We start from the raw sequence: 21300 nt of genomic DNA on the forward strand, positions 1-21300 counted from the left end.
CTGCTCTTCTGTCTGTTCTTAATTAGGATATACCAAACCCCAACCACTATACCTTTTTTCCTACTGTGGATTTTGTAATTTGAATATGGAATCTGATTTTCTTTTACAGAAGTGAATGTTGCTATCCATTTTATTTTCTAGCTCTGGAAGCATCGTAAACTGTGACTGGTTCAGTAGGTGGCACTCTTCCCTTTGAGTCAATTGACTCAAATGGCTAACAGCAAATGTTAGAATGAAATGTTGAATAAATAAAAAAAAAAACAAAACAACAAAACCCAACACTGAGATCCTAATTGTGACTGACTCTCTCACAAGAAATGCCAGGAATCTTGAACGATTTTACATAAAACTTTCTCTGTCTGCATTTTAGTAAAGTTCAAGGGCATTCATTAGACTTCTTAATACTCAGCTTGCTCTGCTGTTGTGCACTTGGTTCCTCGAGATATATAGGAACTGCAGATGCTTAACACATCACAGCATCAGTCCCTCAAATGCTTTCATATTCTGTTTGAGGCAATTGTATTTAGTTAGGAAGTGAAATGACTCTTTACAGGTACAAACGTCTCCAGATAAATCTTTAATTAAAACAAAGCCTTGTGGTGCCTGAGATTGAAGTTTGATACTTTATCCAGTTGCATGAAAACAGTGTGTTCTTCCCCTAACATTTTCCTGCACCATATCTATGAAAAAGTGGTGCATTTGTAGTTCCTCTTCTTACTAGTCTTTTGCAGCACTTGTTCAGAAGGTAGCTCACTTAGATTTGGGAAAGTCTTATTTTCAGTCTTAACTGTTTGAAGATTTTTTTTTTTTCCTTTAACTCACGAAGTTTATAATATGGCTTGGAATAAAAGGCACTGTGAGGCATGCAGTATGCATCCAGCAGTCAAGTGTTCCCTTGTCTTATGAATGTTTTGCCTGAAATATGCCAACAATGGTTTTAAACTGTTAAAGTAAATATATGGAGATTGCTAGAACACCATAGAAGGATTTAACCCAACAGAGCTACTTAGCAGGATATGGAGTAGTACTGTCAAGTCACGGAGCACTGCCAAACAGATCTGTACTTCATTGTTACAGATAACTTTCCCAATTAGAGCACATGAAGTAGCATGTCCTGTGTCTCTTCAGAAGTGAATGAACTGAGCTGGCTTCTTTCTTTTGCGTAGTCTTTTGATATACTTGAGCCCACCTGTTGCCATCTTCTCCTCTCTTCTGATGTTCACCTATCTGTTTCTGCTCCCTTCCCTTCTTTCAACATCTGGAAAAATATCATGCTTTATGGAAAAGTGGTCTGCTTCCAAGAGGCTGTCATATACAGTGAACAAATTGGGGAGAGATAATTCTAATTTATAAATTTAAAGGTTAGATGATGTTTCTTTTTGGGGAACACAGTGGAAAGTGGAGTGTTGGTGTTCGTTGTTCGGGGGTTTTTTTTTGTGTCCCTAAACAGAAATATAAAATATGGGTTGAACTTAGACTGATTTTTCCAATGTGTAATGCAGAAAACATGCTTTCAAGGACCTTAAGAGCTGCCTGCTTGCTTTTTCAGCTGCTTTTCAGCTGAACATGGGACTATCTCTGGTAATGTCTGGGTAGCAGCTTTTGTAGTACACTTTTGATCCAGACCTTACTGCTTTCTTCTCCATGTAGAATTAACCATGATCACAGAAATGTGTCTGGTTTAGGTCAGGGTTCCACTGGTTAGCAGACCGTTCTCTGTTTTGGGGTTTTTTGTATGTGTGTCCTAATGAGGCTTTGGGTTAAAAAAGCAAAAATAAAGTTAACGACAATAATAAAAACCCCAAACCAACCCACAAGCAAAAAGCATTTAGAGAAGAAATGATCATAGGAAAAAGTCAGGGTCTCTGCCAGGACAGCAGGAAGAAAAAGTGCATCCCTTAGGAAAATACCAGTGTAACCAAAGAGATTGTTGATTAGAATGTAAGAGAAAAGAATGTAATCTGTTGCTAAACTTGTTAAGCCTCAGTTTAGATTTTTATTTTAAACTTTGGAATCTTAATACTTACATATATATATACAAACATAAACATGTATCTTCAAGGTACCTGTGTGTTCATTCAGTGAGAATTGCTCTCCAGGCTCATGTTTCTCTCCATGGGATGAGGAATTCAGATTTGGACCCCCCAACCCTTTGGGCAGATTGTTTTATTTCTGTTGGGTTCTCCCTGATCCAACAGATTAATTGATTCATCTGTTGAAGTTTACTTACTCCACTTACTGAAGTGGAGGAAAATGGGCAAAAAAGCTGTGTACATTATGCAGCAATGTGTTTTTCTGGGTTTGTTCATATGTCCAGTGAATCTCTGAATTGGTAAAATGATGTTGACATCATGTTAATGATTTCCATTGTTGCAGCTAGAATTTCTGTATGGCTATTCTGTATACCTTGTTCCTCTAACCAGAGCTGAAATATTCTTTCAAATGCAGTTAAATTTAAATATTTAAAAATAATTTGAAATGTGGAATTGACCGAAAAAATGTAGTCATAACACATGTTGAGTAATTCGCTTTGGATCGATTGTTGTTCTTCCTCCTCTTGGACAGGTGTGTTTTCCTGGATGGTTAAATCTCAAGCCATAATCTAGTATAATTTCTTACTGGCTTGTTGCTAGAGCAGTCTGTACTGTCTGTCTTTGCTCCCCCCCCCCCTACCTCTTTGACATGCAGTATGTTTATCTTGCACGTTTCTAAAGGCACATTTTACAGTTCAGTTAGTCTTCTAACACACTAACAACTTATTTTAAAAATTCTTGGAAAGAATGTGCAGCATGTATTTTTTTTCCTCTTTAAGTTTTTTCATGCAGTCTTTTTAGCAGTTGATACTTGAACCAAGAATGAGTATAAAATTTCTGAAAAGCCTTCCATAACGCTGTCTCCTTATATCACAAGCAGGAGACTCGCTTGTTGAATTGAGTGATGTGTAAGGACCTCACTTTACTTTGTATAATCTAGATTTTTTAAAATTATTTTAAAAATAATAATGTGGGACAGCTTGTAATTAGGTTGATATACTTAATTTTGTGCATTTTCTACACTTTCAGGACTCCTCCTGTTCTTTCGAGGCTTTGTCAATTATCTTAAAGTCAGAAATATGTCTGAAAGCATGGCAGCTGCTCACAGAACAAGATTTTTTTTCTTGTACTGAAGGTAAGCAATTTTTAGTGATAAGATTTTCTCTCCCAGGAAAATGGAGAAGAATTAAATACTTACATTAGAAATAATTGATCAAACTTCTGTCACAAAACAGAAGTTGCATGGTTTTTGAACATGTGTCACGGACATGGTGTGTGTTCTACATGGACTTAGAAATATCTGAAGTCTCTTGAAATCACGACGTTTGAAAGTAAATAATACATCCTCGTTGCCTCTAGTTCTCCTTGGAACTAATGTTTAGTAACAAAAAAGAAGAACAACCTGTTGGTTTTCCTGAGCAAGAAACAGTATCTACTGCCTGTCAGGATACTGTCCTTTGTGTTGGAAAACTGGCATTAGTAGCCAACCTGTTGTCAGCCTGTTAGGAAGCACTAATCTGCCTGCATATTAAATCTGATTGACATGCGTCTGAACACACAAACAATAGATGAGTATTGTCTCTCTTTACATAACTGGATTAAGACAGTCATGTACAAGTATGATTATTGTGTATGCAACAATGTGCTTTATATATCCTTCAGGTAGCTGACTAATCAGTCTGGCACATACTCACTTTTTTTTTCCCCCCTTTAATACTTTTTATCCATTGGGTGGTTCCATTGGATTTCACTGTGTAACTTAAACCAGGGGTCTCTGTTTTTGTGGGCAACTTTTTTACTTAAATTGCATGATGAGGTAAATTTAAGCCTAGAAATAAGTACTGTAGTATTTTCATTACTCTGCAGTTTACTTAAAACGCTTAAATAGTGTGTTTTGAGTGAGAAGCTATGTTTGATGTATAAAGCAGGTTTTCGTAACTTTTCTCCAAGATTGGTCACAGGATCAATATGAAGTAACCAGCAACACATTATTGAAGCCAGTAAAAAAACCGAGACAGCATTTGCCTAGAAAAAAAAAGATTCCCTTTATATAAGACAGTGATACACAATTAAAAACAGCTAATGATAAACATCTATGCTATGCTATATAGTTCTTGATCACAGAAGAAATCTGTTAGCTTAATGTTTCTTTTTAATGTGCCACTTTGTCAAAATTATGTGGTAAGTTAAAGTTAAATAAGGCATATATTGCCTTTTAGTAAGCAACCTAAATTAGCAATTACATGGCAGCATTTCCTTTATACAATAGTTACATATTGCTACTTTTCTTACTAATATAACCTTCAGATTACCAAAATGTGTAGAGATGAGACTGAAAATACCTGTTAGCTTTCAGTACAATAAAGTGCAAAAAATACTATTTCAGAAATAATTGTTATGACTAATTGGTATTTGAAAGCTGTAGCTTGAAGAGAATAACGAAAGCGTAGGATAATGTGGTGTGGGATTCTTTGCTCTCCTGCTGTTAGAATTCTGCCTTGGGACAAAACACTGTTTAATTCAGCGTTATCTAAAGTTTATGAGTTGTCCAATCTGCGTTCAGTGTCTTTGAGTTTTTCCTTTACCTGTAAGCATCACTGAGGTGTGTGGGCTGATAAGGCTTGTGGAGTGTTTAGAGATCTGGACACACAATTACTTTTTGTTTGAAGCATCTTAAGTATTGAAATAAGAAGTTCAAATTAATTGCTGTCATACTTAACTGTCCTTGCTCTTGCATAGACAGGTAACTTCCTCTATAGTGACTATTAGTTTTAATAAATAACAGATATTACCTCTACAGTTACAAAATATTCTAAGATGTTCTTTTGAAATAATAAAACAACGGTCAATTTTTGCTTTTTTTCTCCCATCCTGAAATGGTAGGGGGGGAAGCTGATTCTGTGCTGCTTCTAGGTTTAACATCAATTAGCAACACCAATCTTAGTGAATCACTGCGATGAACTAAAATACAACTCTTTCTTTATCTCCAGACTGCATCGAACAGACATTCCTTTCCTATACCAGTGTGAAACTTCCAGATGATCTGTAACCCTCTGAGTTTATAGGATAGAAGACTACTAAAACCAGAAGACAAATTAGTGAAGATAATGGCTTCAGAAACGAATGACAGGATGGTTTATGCTCAAATACCAGTTCTGGTCATTCTAGTAAATATTTATAATTGCTGCCTTTTATTTTAGCACATTTGTATATGTGCTTATTAAAAAGATAGTATTGAAGTAAGAACAAACCATCTGATAGTATAGATTAGGTACAGTCAGACTCAGTTAATCTGTGCTTGTTGTATCTGAAAGATTTAAGTGGTAACTTGTTTCACAGCGTGTATGTACCACTGACCTGTTGATCTGAAATTTAAGTAGAATGAAATGCATTAAAAGATTCAGATTAACCAGTTCAGACAGGTTTTTTATATGTTAGATTCATCTAATGATTATGTAGAACATTTTTAAGTTTACTAAAGCCCAGAATTCCTTGTTGTCAAAAACTTGCATTCACCAATATTTTATGAAATTCAAACCAGTATACTGGTTTGCTTAAAAATGATACTCTACTTCGAGTCCCCTGTAAATAACTGCATAATGACTGTTTGAAATGCTTCTTAGGAAATATGTCAAAATATATTTTGTAACAGCATATTCTCTAAGTTTTGTTTAACCTTAGAGCTATATACATATTTTTTGTTAATTGGCTATTAAGGGTATAGTTACTATTAGATGTAATTTTGGACATAAAGGTATTGAATTGTTTTGTCTTATCCTAACTTTCCTCACATTATTATTAACTGGTTTAGGCTTCAGCCTCAAAGTTGTTATTCATATGCATGGTCCCATCAAAAGATAGTTTGTTCATGGTAGCAGGGATGGACAGCCTTACATCTTTAGTCCTCGGTTATGCTGTTGGACCCTTGTAGGTGCACCTTTGTTCCTGAAACAAAAGTATTGCAAATGTATTCCTGGGTTATAACACTAGCTCTGTTTAAGAGGTCTTGAGTTCAGTATAAATCTAACATCCACCATGAGGTCTTCTCAAAAAAAAAAAAAAAAAAGTTCACATAACTATTTTACGATGCTTGTTTAGAATAAATAGTTTGCCATTTCCTAAGAGTAAACTAATTTAAATGTAAGGTGATTTTGGAAATTATCTATGTAGGAAAAAAAATAATCTTACTTTTAAGGCTCTGAAATTAGGAAATGTGTGTTGTACCTCTCCCGGTATTCATTTTAAGGTATACCATTACTTTCTTACAAATATCATCTCTTTAAGGGGTACTGTCTGCTGTTCATGCATGTGTGGTTTCCTTTAAAGTTTGTAAAACTTATGCTTCTCCTTAAGTAGGAGAATACATCTCTTGGTCCTTTGTACAACTGGAATCTCAGTTGCAAAAATACATTGGTTGTTGCTTGCACCTTCGAGGAAAAAAAACCAACCCACAAATACTTTCCTCCATTTTTTTTTTTTAGAGTTCTGCCTTTTTGTTACTAACATTAAAAACAGTGAGGTTTATGTTGTTTTAAGCTAGTGCTGTATTCAGTTTTGTATCTATAATGAATGTTTAAAATATATATATGTAAACTGGTCACATTATTCATTTTCTTAATCTTTCAGAGATACTGAAAGTGACTAAATCTTTAGGGGCACCTCCACTTCCCAGCTTTTTATGGAAAGAATAAAATCAAGTATTATGTTCAATATCTAATTGGGATTTCCTTCTAAACTTATGCTTGTTTCTGTGTTCATTTGCATTCGTTGTCCATATGAAGAAGCAGATAATAAAACATTGCTTTGTTTTGCTAATTGTCTTATGCTTTTTGGGGTTTTTTGTACTTCACATTGGAAAATGCACACTGGAATACTTGTGCCAGCATGGAATTACAAATTACCTGGCAAAATAGGTACTAACCAATCCTCTCTACTCTGGTCCTTTTAATCTCATATTTTATGGCAACACTGTAAGGACACTTATTTTCATGAGTTAATACAACTGTACAAAGCATGCAATATTGATTCATTTTTTCTTTATCCACATCAACTCGTACTATTTTCCAACTATATCAATTTTCCCAAATTAAGTAGCAGTCTTCTGATGTAATTACTTCTGTTTGCTCCAGTGCATTTTACAGAAAGCTTGGGTTTGTTGTGGTTTTTTTCTGGACTACCTTACAAAAATTCTCATTTGGACAGAAAGAATATGTAGGGTTAAAAATGTACACGTTATCTAATCCGCTGTAGTTGATGCAGCAGTTTGGTAGCCTGAAATCTCATCAGCAGGAGGAAGGGAATTGGGACACTGTTTTCAAAGACTCTGCAATCTATTCCAGATGTGTCAAATGCTGCATATTTTCCTTGCTATTTCCTGTGAGCTTGGTTAAGAGCAGCTGGCTCTGTGGTTTAGAGACACCTGGCCAGCTTTGCTTTGTGTCTTAGTTGGAGGGGGGAGCTCCAGTATCACAGTGAAGTTGACTGTAAACAGATTTTGTATGAATGCAAATAAGGCTTTGAAGTGTGGGGCGAAAGCTAGGGGAGGGGAAGTGGGGAGAGAGAATACCATTTTATTCAGGCAACTGGCATGAACATGATTTCTTTAGTTTTGTCATCTACTTTTATTGATGTGGACACCACACTTGAATACGATTCAAGTAGCCTGCAACTCTATTAATGCATTTCAGAAATGATCCATCACTCACACTTCCACTCCCCTTACAGAGAGAAGGTTGTCTCTAAGCTTTCATTTTGCTGTCTCATCTAGAGTATGGACACGTGATTAGCATATGTACATAGCTACCCAGAAAGAGTAGAGTCCAGTGTATCGTTTGTCCTATGTATGTTGTTCTTTTCCACCATCCCAAGTTCCCTCTTCTTCATAGTTCTGAGGATGCCATCTCTATCTTATCAACTTAGCATATCCCTTCCACTTCCATGTCCCTTCTCCTCTCTCTGTGCACTTGCTATGCACCCTGCAAGTTCAGGCAGAAGGCTGCCCTACTGCATGTTGGCTGCAGTTAATATATATATATATATTTAAATTATTTTTTATTATTTTTTTATTATTATTATTATTCTCTGTAGTGATGAGAGGTTTTTTCATCCATCCATGTTTTACAGGTAAGCCAACTTTTTAAAATCAATGACTTTAAGTCTGTGGTATATATACTTGAGGAAACTTGTATGCAGTGAGGCTTAAAAGTATTGCAGACTGCATCAGCTTTCCGGCTATTGTTCTTTTGTGTGTAAAACAGAAAGGCCTATATTAAAAAAAGTTTTAAATGTTTTTGTTCTTTCATACTCAGGGATAGTTACAGTTATCTCCATGGTTTTATATCTGTTCTTGTGGTCTTCACTCTTAATTTTCCTTGTGGTCAAAGAAACACTGTATTTCTGGGGATATCCTTAGTGTAATACGAGAAGTTGCTCATTGATTTTTTTATTATACAAGGCTGTGCAGGTGCCCATTCTTCTTAATTTTCTAGGTTGGTGTAATCCCATGATTTCCAAATGCCCAGTTTCACGTGGAACAGAGTGCTGCTGCTATAATTTGTTTATTAGTAAAACAACTATAAAGCACACTTCACCTGGGTGTGTTCATTAATTCAATCTTGTAGTTAAATATAATTGCAGTAACATTGCTGGTCAGTCCACTTCTGCTGCTGCTGTACGTAGCCGGTGAGAGCTCACTCCTGGAGTCAGAAGTCTTTGGTGTATTTTTTCCTTTAGTGGTGACTGGGTCTTTGAGCAAAGTCTGTGGGTCTTACTGGTGGAGGCATTACTGGGAATAAAGCCAGTGCTAATTGTCATGTAATCAGTAGCATGAACACCTGCAGGACCATTGCTAAGCTTTTCTTTGAGTGTTTAACTGACTTATAATTAATTAATTAATTTGACACTATGTCTTGGAACTTTCATAGAAAACCTATGTTTTCCCTGAGGAGTCAGAGTTTTGGGGTTTTGGTTATTTTGGTGGTGGTTTGTTTTTTGGTTTTTTTTTGTTTTTTGTTTTTTTTTTTTGTAGAAAATTCACAACACCCAGTTCTGCTAGTGTTCGTCATAGTATGGGCATATGTTAAATGCAAGAAGCACCGACAACATAATGCTGTGGTTAAAAAAACTTTTAAGTGTATGTATTCAGCAGACTTAAATGTGTCTGAATTCTGACTGAAAGCTACATGGTGTGCTGGACTTGGCAGGTTACATGTGGCTCGACTTGGGTCTCTCCCTGGTTCCTCCTTCATAAAGATGGTGAGTGCTGCTGTGCAGTGCTCAAGGTATACCATGGGTTCAAGCTGAGATTGCTGCATATTAACCAGAGAGTCACTGTGAAGAGAGAAAGAGGAATGGGGAGGAGGAGTGCTTGGACCTTTAACTCTGGGTTTGCAACAGCTGATGTAGCAGGTGTTTCTGGCAAGATGATGGGAGCACATCTGGGTGCAGTCCTCCACCCTCTTCCTCCCCAGCTGACCAGCTGCTTTGTGTACCTACATAGTCTGTGAAAAGGGTCCTTAGGTTTTCTTTTCTTCCTGGAGACAAACAGAATTGCAAACTCCCCTCTGCTTGGGCAGGGAGAAGGGTGTCCCAGCTGGCTGTCCAAGAAGGCACTTGGCCAGCTAGTTAGCCTAGCTGGCCCCATGGGAAATGCCCCTGCCTTGCCAGCAGGAATGCAGTTTGCAAGCGCTATCTTGGATCCTACAATCTGCGTGGCGTACACAGCCTTCTCAAGTCTTGTAACGCTGAGGTTTACGTTAACGAAGAAATCAGTGTTGTTGGCTTTGTATTTTGTCACAAATCTTGTGATGCTGGGCCGCTTTCTTACCATTTCACATAGTGTGGTAGCTCCAGGAGGTTCAGTTTAGGGTGGAAAAAGGTATGTTGCCTCCCAGCATTGTTTTCCAAAATCTCTTAGATGGATGCAATGCACTCATGAACATTTGCTCCTGATCTTGGGTGGACCTCTCTAGAACTGCCTAGTACAAAAGAGTCACTAAGATTTATGACTGATTTCTAAAGAACTACCATTCTATTCATAAAATATACATCTTTTAAGAGAAACTGCTGCTTATTAGAACTATTGTCTGTTCAGTAACAGCAACAGCTGTAGGAGAAACAGCCCAGAACACTAATAGTACTTACTAATACTTTAGTGAATGAAAAATTGCAAGTACTGTCTGTTAAATTTTTCATGTCGGAGTGTTTTCCTTTGGGTTTCTTTTTTCTTTTTTTTTTTTTTTTTTTTTTACTTGCTTCTAACTTTGATTTTTACATTTAATTTGTATGTATGGAGTCTTCTTCCTTTGGGGGCTGTAGATGGCTAAAGGGTGAATGTTGCAGTCCTCAGAGGCTGTCAACGTTTTTTTCTAGAGAGTCATGCTTCTTTGAACTGTGAGTGTGAAAATTACTTAGAGGTGTTTCAAGAGCAATGAGTTATCAAGAATTTAAGAATCACACTGACAAAAAGGCATACCCAAGAAGTAAAACAAAGAAAAAGCTACCTCACCCACCCCCCCACCCCCCAAAAAAAATAATAAAAAAAAATCAATCTTTTTGCTTTTTGACTTTCATCATGGCCAGTCAGGCAAAAGTAACTTTAGTTCTGCAAAGTCTTGCTTTGCAAGTCGTCAGTGTTAATAAAAACAGCAGAAGAAAGGGTCCTTCCAATTCTGCTCTGATGACTGAATTTGTGTTTAGAGTCTTCCCCCAGTTACCATACATATATATCATGATAATAAAATTCCTTACAAAGAAAATTCATGATTTTGTAAGTCAAGGAAGGTATCTGTCCTATGTTAATAACTAACTAAAAATGTTGTGCACTTACCATTTCCTGATAAATATCTTCAGTAAGGTGTCAGGAGTTTTCTTTTTACGTTCGTGTTTAGACTTTTCCATGGGGTGTTGTGAAGTGAGTACAGTCCTTAAGACTGGGTACGTATGTTAACTCTGACAAGTGCGATGCAAGATGTGTAATTCTTGCCTACTTCAATTCTTTTGAAGATGTGTAATGCAGGAAGATCCTTCAGCTTTGGCAATTCTGTGGTATAAAAATGAATCACTTTAGAATATGGGAAGAGACATTGTTTTGAATTTGCTTTTTGCGTTCAAAAATGAAATAACTTTGCAAGGTCCTGCACCTGGGTCAGGGCAACCCCCAGTATCAACACAAACTGGGGGATGAAGGGATTGAGAGCAGCTCTGCAGAGAAGGGCTTGAGGGTACTGGTGGATGAAAAGCTGGATGTGAGCCATCATCAATGTGCACTTGTCCAGAAAGCCAGCTGAATCCTGGGCTGCATGAAAAGAAGCATGGCCAGCAGGTCAGGGGAGGTGATTGTCCTCTCTACTTGGCTCTCATGAGACCCCGCCTGGAGTGCTGCATCCAGCCTCAGGGTCCCTGGTGCAAGACAGACATGGACCCATTAGAGCAGGGCCAGAGGAGGGCCACAAACATGATCAGAGGGCTAGAACACCTCTCCTGTGAAGGAAGGCTGAGGGAGTAGGGTTGTTCAGCCTGGAGAAGAAAAGGCTCTGGGGACATCATATAGCAGCCTGCCAGTACCTAAAAAGGGCCTACAAGTAAGCTGGAGAGGGACATTTTACAAGGGCATGTATTGATAGGACATGGGGTAATGGCTTTAAACTAAAAGGGGGTAGATTTAGACTAGATAAAGGAAGAAATTTTTTATGATAGGAGTGGTGAAACACTGGAGCAGGTTACCCAGAGAGCTGGTCAGTGCCCCATTCCTGGAAATGTTCAAGGCCAGGTTGGACGTGGCTTTGAGCAACCTGACCTAGTTGAAGATGTCCCTGCTCACTACAGGGGGATTGGACTAGATGACCTTTGAAGGCCCCTTCCAACCCAAACTATTCTATGAACTTAGTAACTCCTACATGTGCTGCCAGTAAATGTCACAAAGCATTTTTTATGTATATTGTTATTTCCCCACAGCTTTTGTAAAGTCTTTCTCATCGTGATATTTGGGCTATACGAGTACTATATAGAGAATTTGATCTGTCTGTAGTCCGTGCCTATAAAGTGACCTACTGTATTTTATATGCATGCAGTATACATTTCTGTTACGATATAAAGAGAAAACATGGTGTGTGGTTTGGATTTTTGTTTTGTTTGTTTTGTTTGTTTGTTTGGGGGTGGTGGTAGATTTTTTTTGTGTTGCTTTGTGGGTTTTTTTAATCTAGTGAGGTTTGCTTTCAATTTGCTTTGGAAATTTCAGCAGACCATTACTCTATCTCAGCCCTAAACCATAAATTGCAGTGACAATTGTGATTTTTGCATCTTTATTTCCTTGGAGCTTTTTCTATTCTGTTTTTTTTTGAGGCCAGTGTTAATGTTTGTGCAGTGTTTAGCATAGTCCCACTCCCCATCTTTTTTAGAGCTTCTAATTATACAGCATCTGTGTTATAAAAGTGAATTAAACAGCTAGTGTGTGTGATTTAATCCAGATTTGGGGCTTGTGAAATGCATAAAATGCAATCCAGTAGTATTTGTGCTCCTAATTAGTACAGAATTGTTTTGCCCTTCAAATGAGAAATAGCATACGGTTAGCTCTCAGCTATCCAGAGGCAGCTTATCTGGATGATGAATCAGTGAATGCCATGGGCTGACACCTGCACTGGTCTTGTTTGGCTGCCAGCTCATCAGTTTAGTCATGGCAACTATACTGCTGTGAGCTTTGATTTAGGTTTGAGTTTGGAAAAGTTACCACAGCCACCAGGTTCTGAGCTAGTAAGTCCTTTGCAACTGTGCTAGTTGTGCAGAGCCGTCTTTGGTTTCCTAGGCTGTGTCTCTGGTATCTGGACTACTGGGAAATATCATGCAGAAATTTCAATACAGAGCCAGCTTGGGTCTGACATGGCTGGTTGTAACTCAGGTAAAACACATTTGGTCAGGCTCAAGCATGTGCCTTTTGGGCCAGTCTGAGCGTCAGCATCGTGCTCTTCAGCACATTTTGAGTACCTGTATTAACTAGATCTTTTTTCATGATAGTGAGAAATGGCTATCAGGCTGATGTATGTAACATTTAAGTTCCTTTATGAACCCAGTTTTAGGTGCATTGTTTGGTTATACAACAGGTTGAAGCTGAGTTCCTGCTCTCAAGACTATTTCTATATTTAGCATAAACAAATATCTCCTTCCCTGAGTATCCCAACTCCTGAGTCCTATAGCTAGGTTAAAGGGTTGGATAGCCTCCTACCTGCTTTCCTTTGGACCAACAGTTTCCACACTCGCTGCAGAATCAGTTATTTGGGTTGGAGGGGACTGCAGGAGGTAATCTGATGTGTGCTCCTGTTCAAAGCAGGGCCAGTGCAGAATTCAGACCACATTGCTTAAGACTTTGTCAGCTAGGTCTTGAAAACCCCAGAGCACAGGGATTCCCCACGTTCCCAGAGTGACTTGTCCCAGTGCTTCGTTATTCTCTTTCATCATCATCACTGGCCAAGTTTTGTTGAGGGATGTGCTCAGTGGCTCCTTCTTCGGCACCCTGGAGTTCCAGGGTCTCTCTTGACCGGTGAATCCTGACATGAGTGAGGATGGATGTAACCTCGGTCTCTGGGTTACTGAGCAGCTGTTAAGTGACAAAGGGGAGAAAGCATTCTGAGATACTGTCCAGTCTCTAAAGAATTGCTCACATTTCCAACGCTGAAAAGGGAAGGTGGGTCTTCCGCTGTTTCCTGCCAGCTTGTGTAAGCATCTTAGTGTTCAGAGCACTGGGTGCCGTGAATTCTCTTAATCGTTCCTAAAATTGTCACTTTCCTGAAGTGGAAGCACCTGGGTATTTTCCTGTGATTCCTATTTCAAACTAACTATAAGTTTAACTATCTGGATCACTTGCAGCAGGACTCGTGTCATCTAATTTCATTTGCCTAAAAGTTTAGTCATCTAGTCTAAGCTAGTCACCAAGGATTACTCTGTAGTCAGATCAAGAGCTGCATCTGGAATGATGCTTTTTGCAACGCAATGCCTTATGTCCAAAGTGGAGTCAACTGAATCAGCGCTGAAAAGTATTTGAACTGCAAACTGCTCTTTTCAGTACCTTTTAAAAAAACATGCCCTGCAGGTTCTTAAGAAAACAATAGCATTTGGTCACACTGAAGCTTGCTGAAGAGTTCCTCATTTATAGGAAAATTGATTTTCTTTCTTTGAAATTCAGTTGAGGAATTTGCCTCAGCTTCCAGTGTTCCTGCCTTTTGGGGACATCTGTCCTGTGGCTCAGGATACCACAACTTCCAGTTGCCAGTTCCCTGGGTTCCTCCACAATCCTGTCTCATACTTGGCAACAGACTTCCGTCTGTTGGGTTTGAAATGGAATGGTTTGGGCTTTGTTAAATCCTGTTTTCTTACAGACTTTGTTTCTTAAGCAAATAAGAATCAGCTGTTTGCTCCCTTCTGATCCAAAAACTGAAGGGACATAATGAAGCAAGTATGCAGATGTCAAACTTTTTTCACAAAACATGCCATTGAGCTGTGGGACTCCTTTCCCCAGTATTTTGGTATTTGTTGTCATTAGAGTGGCTAAGTTCTTTACAAAGGCCAGAGAAACCAATTTCCTGGGCAGCCTGTTCCAGTGCTTGACAACCCTTTCAATGAAGAAATTTATTCTAATATCTAAGCTAAGTATTCCCTCTGTTGTGCTCCAGACCCTTCACCAGCTTTTCTGTCCTTGTCTGGACACGCTCCAGCACCTCCACGTCCCTCTTGCAGTGAGGGGCCCAAAACTGAACACAGTGTTTGAGGTGCGGCCTCACCAGTGCCCAGTGCAGGGGGATGATCACTGCCCCATCCCTGCTGGCCACAGTGTTTCTGACACAAGCCAGGATGCTGTTGGCCTTCTTGGCCACCTGACTTTGAACCTGTGAAAGCAAGAGCTTTACCTGTTCTGAGTCTTAGCAGCTTGGTATGAAGAGTAGCAAACCCGCTGCAGGGGGTACTGCTCGGCAGCTAGACAACACTTTCTAGATAGGGCCTGGGGATTTGCACTGTCATGGTTTAAACCAATTTTCAGAGACAGCCTTGGGACTCTTAATACGCCACTAAACATCCCAGCTGCAGAAAGGGATCCTTGGCCCTCAGGCCAATGGTGCCGTGGTTTACGTCTGCACTACTGCAATCCAGAAGTCCTGCAGCAGGCTGGCTGTATCCACACTGCATATACATGGCCTTGGCTGTTGTTGGACCCTAAGACAGAGTATTATTTTGATTTTTGTTTTAGTTCAAAGCACCTGATATGTGGCCTACACTGCAGCTTTTCAGACTGGTGCTTTTTTAGTATGAAGCAGATGGTCTGCAATATTTTTGAGTGCTCAGTGGTTCTAAGGCTGCTGAGATCATGTTTGGAAGACTGAGACAGTAGCAGAGGAGAGTCAAACTTGGTGCAGTCTTAGCCACACTGCCTGTTATGAGCCTCCTCTGGAGTAAATCCCTGCCAGAACTGCATCCAGGTTCAGTCATGGAGAGAGTGCTTAGCTAGAGCAGTTCAAAATAGCAACAGAGAATGACCTAGCAGCTAACCAGTGCAGAAGATCAAGGCTCTGGTGCTTGCGTTCAATCTCTGACTCCTTCATTCAGCAATGTGGGCATCATCTTAAAACCTATTTTCACGATGCCACAAATTTACTGAGCTGCAAGCTCAATCAGAGAAAACCTTGAAAGAAGCCTCTATACTGTTCAAGGAGTTGTGCAGATTCCCTCTCCAGCTCTGGGAAACTGGTTCAGTTGCTCCAAACTAGGCAGGATTTTCCTGTTAATTGGAAGGTTAAGCCTGAATGGTTTAGTCTGTTATATGAAATGAGAAGTGATCCAAAACATAGTGCAGTAAGATGGAGGACTTGAGCATTTAATTGTGGTCACTGGGCAAAATGAGGGTCTACCACCGCTTGAAAGCTCAAACCGGCCCTTGCCACCACTATGCCAAGTTAATATGCTATGACCATGTGACTTCCATGCAGGTAGCAGAAAGTGCATATGAATATTTAATTTTCATCCAGTGCTATGTAGGAGTGCCTCTGCGCTCCAGACTCACTCTGCATCCTGTCTGCTGGCAGGCTTGTTTCCATACAAAAGAAGGGATTTGCAGTGAGCTTTGAAAACATCCCCAGGTCCAAACAGCTATGAAAAGGTGTCTTACCGAGTATGCTCGCTCTCTCCAGCCAGAGACACCACATTTCAGAGAGTTGCACAAGCTGTAAGGCTTCAAATCCTGCCAATGTTAGCATGTAATTTTTGCTTTGCATTTGTAAGTGGTCCCCATGCTTTCAAAGAGATGGGGGGTTAAGAAGAGGAGGCCTCTCTTTGTAGGACTGGGGTTTAGCCTGATTTTTAAAAATCTCAATTAGTGTTTTTGATTAAAGAAAAAAATGCAGGTTTCTATAAAGAGGTACAGAGTAGATTGCAGATCTGTCGATGCAAGGATAAATGTTAACTGGGCTTTCTCTGAGTGGCTGGGTGGCTGTCTGGAAGGTAGTGCTTCACCTGGGCTTCGTGTTCATGCCCCGTAGTTGTGCTCACCCAGAAGGCTCAATAAATAACTTTTTTCTTTGTTTTTTGGTTTTTTTCCTTTACTATTGTTCTACCAAGAGGAGGCTTCCTGAATTCAGCTGTATAAACTTTTAATGAGTGACCTACTTGCAAGGCTCCTTTCCACATCAGCAAACAGCGTGGGTGGGAGGGAGCTCCTTGTGCTCTCTGCACCATGGCCACCCTCTCCTCCCCATCCCCTCTCAGTGGGTCCCAACCAGGGCAGCAAGAGCTTGACCTGAACTCACCAGCCATGAACTACAGCGGCTGGACACGGTGTTTCTGCACCTTATTGTATCAGCACCCAAAACCATTGGGACCTTGTGGTGAAACTGGTGGTGTATACCATCTGCCCCAGCCAATGAGAGGCTTCTCAGCATAAAGTGAACAGCTCTCGGTAATGATGAGGCCTGCGTTATTGTTGACATAATGATAAAATAATGTTTGCAATGTATAGTAACCTTTCTTTCACTGCTTTTGAAAAGTGTAGTGCGTTCGAGCACCAGAAAAGCCATGGATTTGGATCTCTCGTGCCATGCTTTACAGGTAGAGATCCCAGCGTCTGTCTGCATGGGGCATAACAGTGCTCACTCTTGCTTTCTCCTCCTCTGCCTGCTGCTCTGAGGGTTGGGGTTTTTTCTCCAAACATAGGAAACTTTACATTCATTTCTCCATACAAAGTAAAGACACTTTCTTGAAATAATATTTATTGTATGTTGATACTCTCTAGGCTTAATGTATTCCTGAAAAGGGGATTAGAACAAGAAGGGGGGGGGGGGGGGGGGGGGGGGGGAAGCTGCAAACCTGGATCCAAATAATTAACAAAAATGATTGGAAAAGATAAAGATGTAATTTTACATGTTCTTTGAAACCCAGATGACTTCATACTATGCAAGACAATATGGAAAAAAAAAGTTTCTAACGAATATTCCAGTTCATCATATGAAATTCCAGTAAATACTCAAAAACAGAATTATTGCTCAAGGTCATGCAGTTAGGTGTTTTTGTATGAAAATATTCCTGAGGTAACTTCTATGGACAACTCAGATCAGAATTTGTCCCACAGACAGCTAAGACTTTTTAAGGAAAATATCATCAGTGGACTTTAATTACTTATCTTTTGCTTTGACAGGAAAGAGTTCGTGGGCTGTACTGATGACAGCTTAGTCCTCCGTCTCTGACAGACTTGAAAGATACTCTTACTGCTACAGGGAAGATGAAATGTGTACATTACATATGTTGTAAAGAGACAGGATATATAAAGAGAAGAGTAAACAAACATCAATTAACATCTGGTTTCACCTGAGGCAGATGTGGGTTTCACATCTTGGACTTTGTTCCATTTTAGCGGTCACATACAGGCTTTCTGAGAGACCAGATGCATGTGTTGATTACAAGCAGAATCCATCTTTCATGTCTATGGTACCTAGAAATGCATAGCTTAATGCTATGTGCAGGGGGAAGGACAAAAACATCCACGTCTGTCTGGAAGGTGTATTCAGAGAGCGAAAGAAAAATGCCCATTTCTGCAGTGTCGCCCCCTGTTCCAGTGGTTTTCCAATGAGCTGCTCTGTAGGCCCATTTGCAGCTCTGTAAAAAATTGTCATTACAATTTGCTTCCCAATATTACACCCTGCTACTTCTCTGCAGTAACTAGTAATAATAGGTGCAAGAGTAGCATGCATTTGAACGAGTGGCCTTGAAATGCCAAATTATGGTTGCAGTGCAGTTCAAGGTTTGTGTAAACATCTTCATCCTGAAACTTGATGTCAAACGTTGGTTAATTCAGCCTGTTGCAAAAAGCCTGATAATTCATTTGTGTGCATCTCAAAACCACTGTGTAGTTTGGCATGGGAAGGGAATAGCAGCGAACTGGTGGGTCAGAAGTGAGGTCAGCTGGCAAAATGGTGAGGAAGCTTGCACAATACCTGCCTGCCATCAGTTTTGCTCTAGCTGGTGCTAATGTCTCTTGCTGTCAGGAGCTCTGAAGTCACCCACAAATCAAACAAAGTTAAAGCAACACACCGTGTGTTGCAGATGCATGTATAACACAGTAAACACGAATCAATTTCATTAGTGGAATGTGTTTTATCAATGGAAATGGGAGCCTGGATTTAGAAAAAGGAGGTTGATGGGAGATGGGGATTTTTTGGGGGTTGGGGGAAGAGGAGTTTCTTCTGTGCAGTGAGATTCATTCCTCTGGAAGGTCCCTACCAGGTGTTTTGGTGAAGTCCTATGGAGGAATGTGCAGTAATAAAAAATGGAGATTCAGTGAACAAACCAGGAGGCAAGGATAGATTTATGTCCTTAGCGACTCAAGCCAGTCTCCATATGTTGTTAACATTAGATGGCGAGAGAAATTAACTGTATCATGGGCTATTGCACAGCCTGTATTTTGAGCCTCTCCTGTTTAAAAACAGCTTAAAACAAATGGAAAAGATAAAATGAGAATTTTCCTCAAGTGAGAACAGATGGCAAAGTTTTCAGGCTCTGGAAGGCTGATGGAGATGTCTCTGTGGCCAGGAGGAGGTGAGATGAGGAGTTCTCCTGAGGGTTCCGTGTCACCTCTTTCTGCAACAGGAAAGTCAAAATCCTTCAACAACGGGCTTCTTGTCACAATAACTTACCTTTTGTAGCTAGCCACCCTCCCTTTGCTTTAGTATGGTGCGAAGCTGAAAATATTGTGGACATAAAGTTACTTGACAGACATGGTCATTACTCCTCATGACACTTGGTTCATTAAGCTGCATTCTCTAATTCCTCCTTTGGCAGGGCTCGGGGGGCTATAATGCAGTACCATCAAGCATCTTGGTCTTCTTCCTTTCTTATATATCAGGAAATGTGGGAGTTTATTATTGATTTTTGTGGCATCTAAGTCGCTCTCAGGTGGTCTGTCTGCCCAGCTGGCACCTCTGGCTCTTCCTGAGCTGCAGTGCCGGCAAGCCAAGGAGCCATACCAGGCATTGGTGGGACCTGGAAATACCCTGCCACCAGTGTCTAGAGCCTCCATATAAAGCAGGGAGGATGCTTTTAAAACAATTATTTCAGGAACTGTGCAGTTTGGCCCTATGTTTAATTAATTTAGTAAAGCTGTAGGCTGGCTCAAGTTCCTTAAAAGCCTTAGTTGCAGTTATTTTCTTTTAAGGTGTGGGCCTTTTTACAGCTCTGAAGCAAACAAACAAGCTCCACTTCCCATTTTGTCACTAGAGCACCTGCCTGGAGAGGCTTCAATTCTCATTTGACGTGCAGGAGGTTTTTTAACTTTTGTCCATTTGAACCATGACAATTGCCCCCCACAAAACAGTGCTCCCAAGTAACAAGGTGTCTAGGGGCTATTTTCACAGTCCCTGGTGATGACTTTTTTTACCCAATAAAAAATTATTTGGTCACTGAAATAACATGATCATTACTGAATTATTCACTGGTTTGCTTTACCTGCCAGTAGAGTGCCCTAACTGATAGGCCTTAAAGTTATTTCCCTCTGTCTTTGTTCAATGTATATTTAAGTAATTACTTCATACAAAGGGGTGGAACAGCTCCAGAAGGGGAGCTTGGCAGAGCAGGGCTGCTTTGTCAGGGCGGGCACGATCCTCTCCCAAGAGATGACTGCTGAGAATTTCACATCCCAGTAGAGAAAAGACAGAGGTTGAACGAGTATCTCCCAAATTCTACATGTGGGCTGTTGAATAAAAGCACTACTGCCTTCATTTTGCAAATGATGCTGAAGCACAGCCATTTGAACTTTTTGTTTGCCCTGAAACAAATTGATTTGGTTTGGTTTAATGTCAGTGAGGCCACCTCTCTTCAAGTCTCGTTTTGCTTTGGAAAAATATGCCTTTTAATTTTTTCAGTGGTGTACTTCCAAAGCTTAAGTAAAATGAAAAAAGAAACCCACTCAAAACCCAAAGAATGTATCGACACATCTATAGCTAGCTGGGCCTTGCAGAGAAGAGGCAGAGAGGGAAATGCAGCTGCAGGTTGATCCCTGCAGGGCAAGGAGATAGCTTTTCATTTTCTGTCTGCTGCAAGATGATGAATTTCATTGCATCTGGAAAATAGTCATGGCTATAGGATCACAGTTCAGCTATGACCTTCTGGGTGGTTCATATCGCTGTGAAGGCTGGGGGTTTGGTTGGGTTGGTAATCACCTGTTGCACCACCTTATGCTCAGTAAACATTTTGAAAGCCAACTGCAGCTCCAACTGCTAGAGACTTTATTTTTTCAGTGTAATCTGAGATCTGCAGCGTGTTTTGCAGAAGGGCCAAACTGTGAGTACTCTCGAAATATACAGCAGAGGCTGCCGTTGCTCGTGCCTGTATTTCTAATTGCTGACAAACCTGGTAGCAACCAAATCACTGTATAGCCGCCGCAAATGAGAACTGCTGCAATACTAGGCCAGCCAAACACCATGGTATGACTACAAATAAACTGCAATGTCTGGATGGATCTTGGGTGAATTATCTGTCTAATCAAAACTTGTAAAGTGTATGCAACAGTACAGAATCTGAAATTCTCAGCAACAAGCAATCAAATAATTCAACAGTTGGCCAGGAAGTTAATTGTTTACACTAAAACAGCTTTCTTTCAAGACCTTGGGTGTGGATGAAGCATAATATTTATTTAAAGATGGAGATAAAAATTTACCATGCACACATAATCTTGTGTGTACATCTCTGATGTAAATACCTTCTTATCCCTAATGCCTCTGACTGCTGTAATTCTGTATTG

General features: G+C 39.9%; 1 protein-coding gene across 2 annotated transcripts in view; it reads left to right on the plus strand.

Annotated features, from left to right (window-relative positions):
* Positions 1–6848, plus strand: part of NDFIP2 (Nedd4 family interacting protein 2) — a 47450-nt gene extending 40602 nt beyond the window's left edge. For both annotated transcript variants that reach the window (XM_040584285.1, XM_040584286.1), the window contains 2 exons: positions 3063–3168; positions 5024–6848. In XM_040584285.1, coding sequence (XP_040440219.1) covers positions 3063–3166 — 104 coding nt within the window. In that variant the 3' untranslated portion in view covers positions 3167–3168; positions 5024–6848. The remainder of the gene's footprint in view (positions 1–3062; positions 3169–5023) is intronic.
* Positions 6849–21300: the final 14452 nt, after the last annotated feature.

This window comes from Falco naumanni, chromosome 2, assembly GCF_017639655.2.
Source record: "Falco naumanni isolate bFalNau1 chromosome 2, bFalNau1.pat, whole genome shotgun sequence".
Taxonomy (NCBI): Eukaryota; Metazoa; Chordata; class Aves; order Falconiformes; family Falconidae; genus Falco; species Falco naumanni.